General features: G+C 37.6%; 1 protein-coding gene across 3 annotated transcripts in view; it reads left to right on the top strand.

Moving 5' to 3' along the window:
• MORC4 (MORC family CW-type zinc finger 4) overlaps positions 1-14,259 on the top strand; it is a 51,932-nt gene that overhangs the window by 7,321 nt on the left and 30,352 nt on the right. For all 3 annotated transcript variants that reach the window (XM_045470648.1, XM_045470649.1, XM_045470650.1), the window contains 6 exons: positions 4,747-4,961; positions 6,074-6,221; positions 8,709-8,841; positions 9,151-9,279; positions 11,130-11,249; positions 12,645-12,745. In XM_045470648.1, coding sequence (XP_045326604.1) covers positions 4,747-4,961; positions 6,074-6,221; positions 8,709-8,841; positions 9,151-9,279; positions 11,130-11,249; positions 12,645-12,745 — 846 coding nt within the window. The remainder of the gene's footprint in view (positions 1-4,746; positions 4,962-6,073; positions 6,222-8,708; positions 8,842-9,150; positions 9,280-11,129; positions 11,250-12,644; positions 12,746-14,259) is intronic.

Raw genomic sequence — 14,259 nt, 5'->3', positions numbered from 1 at the left:
TCAAGGAAAGCTAGAAGTGGGATAAAGATGTGGCCAGTATGTTGGTGAAGGTGTGGAGTTGGCCCACTCTTTTAATTTTTAGCATTACTTTTATCTCCTAAAGTTAATATTTTATATTAAGAAAAATACAGTGTTAGATGGGATGGAACCAAAACATTTCTAATTATGTATGTATTTGCTTTTTTTCTAAAATCACGTATTTTCTTTTTTTAAGCTTATTTATTTGTTTTGAGAGATACAGAAACAGTGTGAGCAGGGGAGGGGCAGAGAGAGAAGAAGAGAAAGAGAATCCCAAGCAGGCTCCGCACTGCCAGCTGTGCAGCCTGATGCAGGGCTCAAACCCATGAACCATGAGATCATGACCTGAGCCAAAACCAATAGTCAAATGTTTAACTGACTAAGCCACCCAGGTGTCCCATAAAATCACGTTTTTTTTCTTTTTTTTTAATTATTTTAAATTTTTCATTTTTAAAATTAAAAAAAAATTTAATGTTTATTTTTGAGAGAGAAAGAGAGACAGAACGTGAGTGGGAGAGGGGTAGAGAGAGAGGGAGACAAAGAATCTGAAACAGGCTCCAGGCTCTGTCAGCACGGAGCTCCACCCGGGGCTCAAACTCACAAACTGAGAGGTTGTGACCTGAGCCAAAGTTGGACACTTAACCGACTGAGCCACCCAAGTGCCCCCACATATTTTTTTAATAACTCCTTCCCACCACACTTTATCCTAGTGACATGGGTGTCAAAGAGTGGACCCAGCAAATCTTAACCACCTTCTATTTTGTCTGTGGAACCACATCTATGAAAGTTGGTGCTTATAGTTACAAGGCAAGAGAAGGGAAGAGGATGGTTTCAAAGTAATTGCAACAATTTTTGTTCCAGATTCATTCAACCAATTTTTACTGAGCACCTACGTGAAAGTCACTGGAGATAAAGTGGTGAACCAGACTCTAGACGTGATCCTTGCTCTCAAGGGGCTGACTGACAGTCTAGTGAGAACGCTAGAAAAGAATTGACTAGTGATACAACTAAATAGGTTATCTCACCTAGTGGTAAGTGCTGTGAAGGAAGAATACAGTTTCTATGAGAATATATAATGGAGTGATCTAATCTAGTCTAGGGAATTAAAAAAGGCTATCCTGAAGACATGGCATTTGAGTTGAAATATGAAGGATGAGTATCATCCATTCATAATACTGTTCCCTCCCCAAGGAACAAAACAGCAAAACAGGCAGAAACTTACTTAGCAATAGCATTTTTGGCATTATCACACCAAATATGTTTCCCACTAATCTGAACTGGGCAATTGTTCTTCATACTTAAAAAATTAATTTTAGGGGATTTTAATGAGTCCTGGATTAATCCATAGTATATGTACCAGATTTTATTTGTGATTATATCTTAAAACAAACTTGAATGAGCTGGGAGGTCCCATTTATTTAAAAGTTCTTGTAGTCCAATCCTAACTCCTAGCCATGGATTCCACTTACCACAATTTGATTATAAATAATTGAACTTTAGAGGTAGCTTTGGAAATTATTCAAGAATGTTCATTTTTCTGGATTTGGTTAGGGACATATTACTTTTGCATAATCATAGAGGTAATTTTACAAAAATGATTAAGCCCACTGAAATTCTATTTGACCTGTATAACATTTTTAATAATCCTATTCACGTTTTTCAATTCTTCATGCCACCCTTCCTGTTTCCAGTCTAATAAAATAGTTCTGTAACTGAAGCAACAGTTTCTCCCATAAATACAGAATTCCAGTGAAAATCAAATTAAGAAGGAACAGCGTATCATTAAATTCCTTTAAAGTCCACAGTGAATTCTCTTTAGCTTCTGGGGATAGTGTGAACCAGCTAGTCTGTATGTTCAGCTACCTTTTTCAGCAAGGTAGAAAACCTCTTTCAAAGGTCAAGGATTAAAAACAGCCACAGATCCATGGATTAAAGGTATTTGCTACCTCTGCTCAGAAGTGCATTTCCTAGCAGGTCTGTTCTAAAACAACAGCCAAAGAATAATAATGTGCTTATTAGCAGCCTTCCATTCTTTTCTCTTACCTATTTTACATCACCAGTATGTCTAGGAAACAGCAGTGCCTGACTTTGTATGTCCACGGATTTGCTGAGGTTTGTTTCATTGGTCAGAGTCTCAATTGGAATTTCTCTCTTCAGATTGTAGAGTCTTGACATTTTAAGGAACTCGGGAGCAAGCTGCTGTCTTCCTGGATTCCACTCAAAAAGCTGGTATCCAAGCCCCCTTGGTGTGTAAACACTGCTGTCTCTCACACGAAAGGGTAGAACAGGACTTAAGGAAGCCACCTAAGCCAAGAGATATCTGGAAAATCAGTGTGCTACACCAAACGATATAAAATTCAGCCCTACAGTTCTGTTCTTCGTTGTGAGGGCTTTTCTACTCGGTAGTTATTTGATTGGTATCTGGCAGTCATTCTGCAATTTTCAGTTAAATAGAATACCTAACGTGGGAATATAAATAGAATAATGGAACACATAGGATGGGTTAAGTGGAACAAAACAGCAACAGCAACAACAAAATCCTGAGTTTCTCATTTTTCTTATCCTTTTCTTTTTTTAAAATTTTTTTTTTCAACGTTTATTTATTTTTGGGACAGAGAGAGACACAGCATGAACGGGGGAGGGGCAGAGAGAGAGAAAGACACAGAATTGGAAGCAGGCTCCAGGCTCTGAGCCATCAGCCCAGAGCCTAACGCGGGGCTCGAACTCACGGACCGCGAGATTGTGACCTGGCTGAAGTCGGACGCTTAACCGACTGCGCCACCCAGGCGCCCCTTTCTTATCCTTTTCCATGTCTGGTTCTGGCCTTAGGCTATTACTTATCTTCTCACCTTATGTAGTCATTTGGTCTCTCCAAACTAAGTAACATGAGGAGGATTTATACTTTACAAAGGGAAAAAGAGATGATAGATGGCAGAAGACGCAGGAATGGCTAGGAAATTAAGGGGATTAATATAGTCTCTGTTTTCACCACTTTCTCTTAACCACCAATTTGAAGCTTTTGTGGCATTAGATATTTAAGTCCAGATAGAGGTTAAGTCCATTAGAGGTTTAAGTCCAGATAACCATATAGATTCACTCCATGTGGTAGGTAAGATTACTGTTTATGCAGAGCCCTGAGTTTTAGGTACGATATTCGATCTGAAGTTGAGGTAGGGGATAGCACGGGACGGTTCTTAGAAAGACTTCTAGAGTTAAAGTTAAGGTTTGAACCCTACTTTATAACTTAAAATACATTGCACAGACAATGTGTAATTTAATCCTCCTGATGATGCCATCTTTTCTAGGCCATCTTAGACAAGAGGATTAGGAATGCCTGAATTTTACCAGCTTCTATACGTTTTATTTCCTGGCATACTAAGGCCCGTGACTACAGAAACTCAATGATCTTTTGGTGTCTTCAAAGGAACTGCTGCCCTAGAAGTTACCTTTTTCTGTGGTTAGATTTATTTGTAGGATATACAAACCTCTTATGAAGCTAGGAGGACGTGTTGGTATTATTGTTTAACACTTTGAAAGAGAAAATTAAAAGGTAGTCCCCTTTCTTAAGGACTAAGCACAAACCACAGCCTTCAGGAAGTGGAAACTGGGTACCTCAACCCTGCTCAAAAGAGTAAGAGCCAAGGCCAGCCTGCTCACCCATGGCAGATAGAGTGTCCATTGATGTTGGAGAAACATCTAATCTGTAATATATGAAATCCTTCCTTACAATGCAAACCATGAAGGCAAGAGTCATGTCTTTCTTTTTAATTAACAGTTGTGTCTCCAGTGCTCAGTACGATGCCCAGCACATAGTAGTAGGTACTCAGTAAATATTTGCTGAATGAATGGTAGCGTACAACATTGTATCTGGAGAGGAGCAATCCTTAAAATTAGTTTTATTTGTGGTGAGAGAAGGCATATGAAGAAGCCAATAGTCATTTTCTAGGTTTCATGTCTTCAATAATTTTTTGTTTCTGTTACTTTGTCATGTATTTTGAGTGGAGAATATAAGAAAGGGAAAGAATCTGGCTTCAGAGATTGTTGAGGTGACTCAGTGAAAGGCCCTTAATGAAACAAGAGAGACTTTACACTGCAGCTGTTTGCTGATATTCAGCGGCAGAACTACCTATTTTTATCCCTTGGCCACATTCCAATGACCTGTCCCAGCAGATGGAGCAGAGGGTAAGAATTGAAAGAGTTATCCTTTCGGTGGAGAGTTGAAACTGTTAAGATATGTAACCTCTGACTTACAGATCTCTAGCGGGTGATATAACCAGGTTAGGGGATGCCTAGTCTAGTACTTCTGACCAGTGCCACCATCTGTTACTTTTGTTACCCTCTCTAGGGGGTACTCTGAGATAACCCCCTTTCCACCTTACCCTAACTTTACTATTCGCAATCAGAACCACTTTGTCTAGGCAAGAAAGGCAGCTGCCCATGGCCTTCTCCAGTTCTCTCTGTTACCTTTACATTTGTAAAGTGTGACTCCACTGTGGTGGAGGTGTCTGTGTACCCACAAACCACACAGGAGAATCAGTGCTATTACCTCACAGTAATTTCCTAGGTTTTCCACTTAATAGTTTTGCCCACAAGTACCAAAAGGAAGAAAGCAGGAGTGAACTTTTCTAAGTATTTTGAATTTGCAAGCCATTCTGTTACCTATCTTAGGATGTTTTTTAACTTTTCTGAATTTTTTTTTCTGATTTCTGTTTTCTTGTGTAATTACAGCTTTGGCTTTACAGATAAAGTAATAAAGAAGAGCCAGTGTCCCATCGGGGTCTTTGGTAATGGTTTCAAGTCAGGCTCCATGCGACTAGGAAAGGACGCTCTTGTCTTCACCAAGAATGGGGGTACTCTCACTGTTGGACTCCTATCACAGACCTATCTGGAATGTGTCCAGGCACAGGCAGTTATTGTACCAATTGTTCCATTCAATCAAAACAATATCCTTTCTGGAAATGGAGAATGTCGGTTAAAAACGAGTCTGATCTGACCGTTAATGATAGAAGCCTCTTTTCTTCAGCTCAAATCCAGCTATCAAAAGTTTTCATATTTCTTTTTTTAATGGTTATTTATTTATTTATTTATTTAGAGAGTGTGCGTGCGCACTCATACACACATGCGTGCGGGAGGGGCAGAGAGAGAATCCCAAGCAGGCTCTGCACTGTCACCCTGGCCAGAGGAACCATGAGATCATGACCCAAGCTGAAATCAATAGTAGGAGAGTAGGAAGCTTGGAGGCTCAACTGACTGAGCCACCCAGGCACCCACAAGAGTTTTCATATTTAAAGAGATATTCAAGTATCTTAAATTTAACTGGAATTTCACCCTATTAAGTACTTTTAAAATAATTGTACTGTTGATAGAATGTTAGAAATGTTTTTATTGTATTAAAATGTCCATTGTTTTTGAGATTTGATTTAAATAATCTCTCACCCCCACCCCCACCCCACCAGTCTCTTGGTAAAGTTCCCAGGGCCTTCTCTGTTTCCCCTAAGGGTAGTTATATTTGCATCATACTCCTAGAAACTATTAGCTTATCTGATTGCAGAATGGCTCATTTCCCTACATCTAGATAAGCTGTTTTTTTTTCTTTTTATTAGACAACAGGTTGTTTTGATCCAAGCAGTATAGCAGTAAAGTTTGAACTTCTTATTCCCAGAGAGTCTAAAAATTCAGCCTTTCATGTTTCTTAGTCTTTGTTTACATTGTACCTTTGAAGGTGCAGTCTGCAGGGGTAACTGATTGGGTGTTTGTCTCTACAACCTTTCTCCATGTTCCCCCTTTCCTTCCTTCTGTAGCAGTAATGCCTGTGCTTTTCATGCTTTCCCTCTGTATGTCCATGTTTTGTCTAAACATGCAACCCCAAAGGCAGATCTTCCGAATTGATAACCTCTAATGACATTTCTATTATAAAGAGGCTTTAATATGCTAATGTTATTTCAATCTGCATTGAAAATGTTTGACAGAGCTAATAGAGTATGTGGTATTTCCCAATTTAAAAAAAAAGATATTTTTAAGATACTAATTTTTCTTTGACTATATTTGGTTTTACAAAAAATGATTATCACCGAGGATTCCTTGCCTAGCCTAGAAGCCATCTTGAACTATTCCATTTTCAACAGTGAAAATGACCTGCTGTCCCAGTTTGATGCCATCCCAGGCAAAAAAGGCACTCGTGTTCTCATTTGGAACATCCGCAGGTATAGTATTTCTAGGGTGATAGATTCAAATAAGCACAGGTAGTATGATGAAGCACGTTTTAAGAAGTCTTCTTTAGAGAAGCAGAGTAGATAAATTTTGACATATTTGCATGTCATTGCATATTTTGCATTTACTTCCTTGGACGTTTGTAATAGTGGTTTTTACTGGTAAAATGTGGAGCTTGGTAAAGTGAAGACCTGCATATCCTGAGGCTATTGCCACAAATAATCAAGACAATTCAGCATTATTCCAAGATCTGGAGGATCCACTATAATTATTTTATATTCATGGGCATTGTTTTGAGATAGGATAATGATAGTTACTTTACATATTTGACAATTGAAATTAAGTATGAGAAAGAAAAGTTAGAAAAGCACAACATGATCTTTAAAAATGATGACCTCTTATTTGTGCTTTCAGAGTAGCTGGATTAGAAGTATGAAAATCTTTGAAGCAGGTAAATTGGACCTATAATGTCAATTTAGCTTTAGGTCATGTGTTCAGAGCTAATAAAACCATCTAGAAATGCTCTAGGATACGTCACCATCTGTTTAATCTGGTCATGTCAAGTAATACATTTAAGTGTCCACAAAAATCTAGAAGCCTTTTACATAAAATGGATATGATACTGGTATCTAATAGAACAGGCTATCAGATGTATTCATTCTTATTTTTCTCCTTAGGTCAAGTCTTTTGCCTCATTTCTTAGCTGGGTAAAACTATATAAAAACTATCATGGTTTATATAGACTGCTTTCAATTAAAAAGAAAAAACATTGGTAATTTAGATCTTCTGCATCCTACTGGAAAAACTTTTAGTAATGACATTTATATAATAAACGATCATTTTCCTGAGGTGTTTTAATGATTTAAACATATTAAGGAGACTTGTTTCTTTGTACATTGTTTCTCAGTTATATGGTATTAGGTGTTATGTGAATAAAAGATTCTATGGTCAAGTAACTGTGGGGAAAACTGGCTTACACAAAGTTTACCATGTTGCTTTATTGATCGACTTCTCAGAGGCTTTAATATGCTAATGTTATTTCAGTCTGCATTGAAAATGTGTAAGAGAGCAATATAGTATGTGGTATTTCCCAATTAAAAAAAGTTTCTCCAGACCTCTTCCTTTTTTTTTTAAAAAAAATTTTCTAATGTTTATTTTTGAGAGAGAGACGGGGTGAGTGGGGGAGAGGTAGAGAAAGAGGGAGAGACAGAATCTGAAGCAGGCTCCAGGCTCTGAGCCATTCAGCAGAGCCCGACGTGGGGCATGAACTCACAAACTATGAGATCATGACCTGAGCCGAAGTGGGACACTTAACTGACTGAGCCACCCAGGCGCCCCCAGACCTCTTTTCCATGAATGGTGAGAGGCAGGGAGGACAGGGAACTTCCTCAGAGTATGTGTTATAGTGGGGTGAGGTAGCAAGGATCAGGAATATCCTTGGAAAATCCAGAATATACTATTACAGTGAGGTGGGCTTTAGTACATACCATAATGGCTCTGGTACAGCCATGAAGAAGAAGCTACAGTTTCAGCACATCGGCTCTGAGCTTGTGGAGCCTGAAGTATGAGGGGGAGGTATCACTAGAGCCTGAGGTGGCTCTGAGAACCAGGAATTGTTCCTCAATTTTATTCAGTCATATAACCCTTACTACTTTATTTCTTATTTAAGAGTATTTGGGGGAACTACTCTTCCACTGAACAAACTTTGGGAACTATTGTTCTGATAAAGATGTTTTCTCTATAACCCATCATATGTTTTTAGTTTTTTCCAGGAACAAAGATGGGTCTTGCCTTTTTACCCTGGCAGTTATTAGTGGTACAGTCCAGGGTCTTGGAATGGATCAAAGTTAAGTAGCCCAAAAAGGATTATGAGAAGAAGAAAGATCTTTATGAAAGGAATATGAATACTGTTATATTTAAGTGATAATTCCATAAATGATATTCTAGAGGACTAGCAGATACATGCTGTTGCTATAGCAACCTTTTTCCCCCTCTAAGAAATACGATTAGATCTGGGAAATCTTGGTATTTCATTATTCCTTATACTATTGCTGAAATTAGAAGAAGCGGGTTTTGATTCATTCATCTATTAACACGGTTGGGGAAGATGCCGTTGAATGACCTACCCAGCAATACCCAGAAAGTTGTGATCTATTTTAAGATCCCACCGTGAGGGTAGCTGACATCCAGTTGATTTATCAGATCACAGACCTTCCCACCTTCCCTTTTTTTTTTCTTGTCTTCTGTACTTGGCATCACCACTTCTATGAAATATAGTGAATTTGTTTAAACTGGGAATACGTCTCAAAATTGTGTGATCTTCAAACCAAGTAATTTGTAGTTACTTTGCACTGGTAGCCAGGGAAAGAAATAGGTATCTGAGTTTTGGCTCATATTGTTTCTTTTCTCTTGGGTTCCTAGTGCATTTTTGTCCTTTGGAGCCAGTATTTGTTAGATTGGTACTTGTCTCTTTTACCCAGAAATAAAGATGGAAAGTCTGAGTTGGACTTTGATACAGATCAGTATGATATCCTGGTATCAGACTTTGGCACAGACGAAAAAGAGACTGGTGGTGTTACCTGTGAGCTGCCAGAAACAGAGTATTCTTTACGGGTGAGTGAGGGTGGTTTTTCTTCAACAATGAGAGGTAAGATTTCTTGTAACATGAAAACATTATAGAACAAGCCCTCACTTTAGTTAAGATGACTATCTCTTAGCCCTGTGCTAGGATTCCTTTATCCCTGTCTCCACTGAATTTAGCTAATAGAGTCAATAGCACTTTAGTGTGGTGGTTGACATAAACAAGGTATAGAAACTAAGCCAACTCTTTACCCAGAATAGACCTCAGTCACTAGCAGTGTTTTATGAGGGTGTCAGTAGAATTGGCAATGTCATAATAATTTTCCCTTCACTGTTCCATAGGCATTTTGTGGTATTCTGTATATGAAGCCACGAATGAAAATTTTTCTGCGTCAAAAGAAGGTGACTACCCAGATGATTGCCAAGAGCCTGGCCAATGTAGGATATGATTTGTATAAACCTACCTTCACAGTATCCTTACAGCTGCATGAAGTTGACCTCTTCATTTCAGGATTAGATTCCCAAGTTGGCGTAGAAGAACAAAAGCCTTTCCTTTTCTAATTAAAAAAATGTGTGTTATAATACTAATCCTTTTACGGTATATTCTTTAAGAAGGTGATCTTTTTTATTTTTAGAAGGTATTTCTTAAATGCCAATCTATGTACCAGTTTTATCAGAGACCACCTGGGAATTATTAAAATCATATAGCATCCTGAGATTTTGGAGATTCTGGAAATCTCTTTTTTCATAAGAAATACTTATTTAATTTTTTTCATATTTATTTTTGAGAGAGAGGGGGAGAGGCAGAGTGGGAGTGGGAGAGGGGCAGAGAGAAAAAGGGAGACACAGAATTGGAAGCAGGCTCCAGGCTCTGAGATGACAGAACGCAGTCTTGCATGGGGCTCCAACTCATGAACTGTGAGATCATGACCTGAGCCAAAACCAAGTCAGACACTTAACCAATTGAGCCACTCAGGCACCCCTAGAGATCATTTTTTGAATTGGTAACAAAAGTAAATTTTAAGTTAATTCATTTTGACATGAAGATTTCTCAGTGTTTTTAGGAAAATTTCAGTTTCTCTGTCTCCCCTTTGTCTTTCTCACTCTCTTATCTTCGTTTTTTAAATCAAATAGAATTGCTAAAAACACATCATTGTTCATTTTTTATGTGTCATATTTAGTCCACTTTATTTCATCTATCCAAGCTTGTTCACTTCTTCCCATGAAATATGTTACAACAGGACTATTCATTGCCCTTTACCTTTAAAAGTGATTTTGTTCTTCATGCTTTTGCTTTCATTGTGTTTTGTGTGATTAGCAGGACTTACTTTATTGCTTATACAGTTGACTCTTAAACAGTGTGGGGGTTAGGGACACTTACCCCCTTCACAGTTGAAAGTCTGAGTATAACTTTTGACTCCCCCAAAACCTAATCACCAGTAGCCTTCTGTTGATGGGAGGCCTTACCGATAACATACACAGTTTACATATTTTGTATGATACTATATATTGCATTCTTACAGTAGTACCTAACTTTTTCTTTTTTGTGTCTTGGTACTTCTGAGCTACACAGCTCATTTTTGTCTGAGTTTTTAAAAATCATCACAAACCTTCAAAAATATTTCCAATATATTTATTGAAAAAAATCCATGCGTAAGTGGACCGGTGCAGTTTCAAACGTGTTGTTCGAGCATCAACTATGATTGTGTGGATTTGTGTTGTACTAGCTACAACTCTTATCTTACCTAGCAGCCAGCTGAGCAACTAGCAAGGGTTAAGACATGTTTTGTGATTATTTATGAATTTTTAAACCACTGATGGTATTTTGGTGTATTTTCTTACGCTCTTTTCTATGCATATATTTATATATACATATTTTTAGATAATGCTTATTATTATATTCTAACATTTCCTAATGTTACCAAATATTTTTCAAGGACATAATTTTCAGAGGTGCATAATAGACCATGTGACTATTACCAACATTTATTTAGTTATTTCCTTAGTGTCAAACATTTAAATTATTTATGTTTTTCTGACATAACTAGTTGATAAATCTCATAACCTTTATGGGCTTTCCTGACTGTCTCTCTAGGATAAATTTCTGGAAAGAGAATGACTTGGTCAAAGATTAAGAGTATTTTTAAAGCTGTTGGTACAGATTTTTTTTTAAATGTCCTCTGGAAAGTTATACCAATTTACATCCAATGGTATTTGATTTTTTTTTGTTTGTTTGTTTGGTTTTTTTTTGCTGTAACACAGTGCAAAAAGTTGTCTGCCAAATCCCCTGGTGTTTGTCTCCTTAATGATTTTCCTCTCAGAATAAGCAGGTGAAAATAACTTTTGGGTTCTCTTGTAAGAGTGATAACCAGTTTGGAGTAATGATGTATCATAACAACCGCCTCATAAAGTCTTTTGAGAAGGTGGGATGCCAGGTGAAGGTAAGTGGTTAATGTTTCTTTGTCATAGAAGTCTAAAACAAGGAGAACAAGGATTTAAAATTTGCAAAGGGCATAGACTCACTATAGGCTTTTACTCCCACCTTACAATGGCTGTTAAATCTGATCCCGGAACTCTGCTATCGGTGAGCTGGTGAGCCATCTTGTGTTAAAAAGCCCCTTCTACTTCTCATTCTTCACAGATGTTAATCAATCCAGGAACTTTACTGAATGCATTTTCTAGGTAGCTGTTGAGAAGAGAGAGAATTAGAACACCAGTGACTTTGGCATGTGTATCAGCTTATTAATGCTTTAAGGTAGCTCTGTCTTTTTTCTTGGGGAGACAACAAGGCCTAGTAGAAGGTGCATAAAATTTAGTGTTTGAGGACCAGGATTTGAGTTGTGGCTTTTCCACTTAAAAGCTGTATAGCTGTAAAAGCTTCACTAAATTGTTTAATTTCTCTGAGACTCATTTTCCTTCCCTGTAAAATAGAAACAACAATAAATAATTTTACCTGCTCTGCCTGCTCCACAGCTTAAAGGCTTGAGAGACATAAATGGGATAAAGCATGTGAAAATACTTTATGAACTGAACTATACAAATATTACCATTGTCTTTAATGTTTTAATGGCAATTTAAAGTAGTAATATCCATAAGTATCCCATTTGTTCCTATTGTACAGATAGGATTATTAAACCACAAAGAATGAGAAGCCACTTTGTATTCTGCAGTAGGACAAAGTTCTGTAAGATCCAGGGTAGCTAGTTTACAGCTAAGCTGCTTTTTATTATTATATCATCTTTATATGTACAACTCATATTTATATGCCAGTCTAATTACACCTTGACTTTTTAAATCCAAAAATCTCTTGTATCAGCTTGTAGTTAATAACCATTGCAAGTCTGACTCCCTTTAGTAATTGTTTGGTAGCCTACCTAATGTATAAATTATATGACTAGAGTGTGGTATTTACATAGCCTCCTTAAAATCATTTTTTCAGATGAAGTTTCATTTCCATTCTCTAGAGCAATAGTATATAGCCTTGATTTTTTGTAGCATTGTCATTCTTTGTTCAAAGGAAATCCTATGGCAATCCCATAATATAAAACAGATGGAAATGGAAGTAATGTGGGTGAAGCAGAGATGGCCATTAATCCCTGGAAAATCCCAGAGAATCTGGATCATGTGAAAATCTCTGCCTTAGAATTTATCAGAGGTTCCAATTCGATTTAATTTTTTGCAGTCTATTGAAGTGCATTTTGAGTATTTCTCTAGATGATGTACTTTCCTTGCCTTTGAATGTTATGTAATCTTTCTATTGCTGTTTAAAATCAAAAGGAAATGCCTCATACAGTCAACAATAATGTAAATGTTGAAATTAATATTTTTCTTCTAAGCCAACTCATGGAGAAGGTGTGGGAGTGATTGGAGTCATTGAGTGCAATTTCTTAAAACCTTCCTACAACAAACAAGACTTTGAGTACACCAAGGAGTACCGGTGAGTCACTCCTGACCTGAGGTGTTTCTGATAGTTTATTCAGGTATGATTCTATTCTCTGAAACCTCTAAAATCATCTCTGAAAACCAGGCAGATAAGTTAACTTGAGAATTCTTTCCAGTCACTTTCCCAAGATTAGAGATAAAATATTTGTTTGTTTATTTTGAGAGAGAGAGTGAGAGAGAGTGCACAGGGGAGGGGCAGAGAGAGAATACCAAGCAGGCTCCACCCTGTCAGTGCAGAGCCCCATGCAGGGCTCCATCTCATGACCGTGAGATCGTGACCTGAGCCGAAATCAAGAGTTGGATGCCTAAGCAACTGGGCCACCCAGGTGCCCCCAAAAGATTTTCTTGAAGCCAATGAACAGATTGAGAGGAAAACAGCAGGAAAGACATGTGTGTTTTCATGGAAGCATCTAGATTTCATAGGTAAGACTAAAAATGAATCGAAAAGGAATTTGACATTGAGGCTGAAGCAGCAAGGATATTTTTAGGAGACAAAAAAGGAGTTGATAAAGCCAGGATTTAATAGTTTATTGTAAAACTTCTGGGGAGGGACGGATCGTTCATTCTTTTCTTCACCAAGTATGAGATATTTCCTAGGTGCCAGATACTAGAACATAGGAATGAAAGGTAAGAATCCTTGATGCCTATGAACAAATGGGATGAGATATGTGCAGATAAGAAACATAAATACCTATAAAATAATTGCTTCAGTGGGAGATGCATGCAAAATGGGAAGAGCCTTTAAATATGCCTAAAGGAGTCAAGGCTTCACAAAGCAGATTATACCTGAGCTTAAACCTGAAGGAGAAATTGGAGTTGCTAGGTGGACAAATAGGGCAGGAACGTTCTAAGCAGAGGGAAGTATATGCAAAGTCATGAAAAGGCAAGGGGTGTCCTGGGAGTATGGAGGAAGAAGACATCAGGACATTTGGTGCCATTTTCCTTGAAGCCTCAGTAGCAGATTTTAGAGTGGAGGAAAAGTATTTCCCCAAATCTTTTTTCGTTTGTACACAAAAAATGTAATAGAATTAGTTAAGTGTTACACTTTAATTTATCAGCAACCATGGGAATTTTAGGTTTAGTGCTTCAAAAAGAGACAGTTGTTTGGATGGCAGCCCCAATTTAATTTCAGGGAAATTGGTTCTTGATCACTAGGGCTGCTCAGTGGGTATGGTAACTACCTGCCCCCAATTTAAGGAAAATGGCCTTTTATAAATGTGAGATCCTCCTTTTATAATGGAAATCTTTAACTAAGACTTGACTCCTAAGAGTGAAAGCTTAGAAGTGACATCAGTTTGACACTGTCTGTGAGCCAAGTTTTTCTGCTTTTGTTTTTTGTTTATTTGGTTGTTTTTTTGAGTGAAAGGAACAGTGAATTTCTGGTGATTAGCCAGGTAGTTAAGATATGTGAAATTCAAATATTAGATATTAAAAACTATTTAATGTCTTTCTTATATCATCTTTGTCACTGCCTCCCCATCTCCTTTTTAAATTTTAGAGGTATTAGAC

Source organism: Leopardus geoffroyi, chromosome X (assembly GCF_018350155.1).
Source record: "Leopardus geoffroyi isolate Oge1 chromosome X, O.geoffroyi_Oge1_pat1.0, whole genome shotgun sequence".
Classification (NCBI taxonomy): Eukaryota; Metazoa; Chordata; class Mammalia; order Carnivora; family Felidae; genus Leopardus; species Leopardus geoffroyi.
The sequence above is the reverse complement of the archived record's forward strand: the minus strand, read 5'-3'. Positions and strand labels throughout refer to the sequence as shown.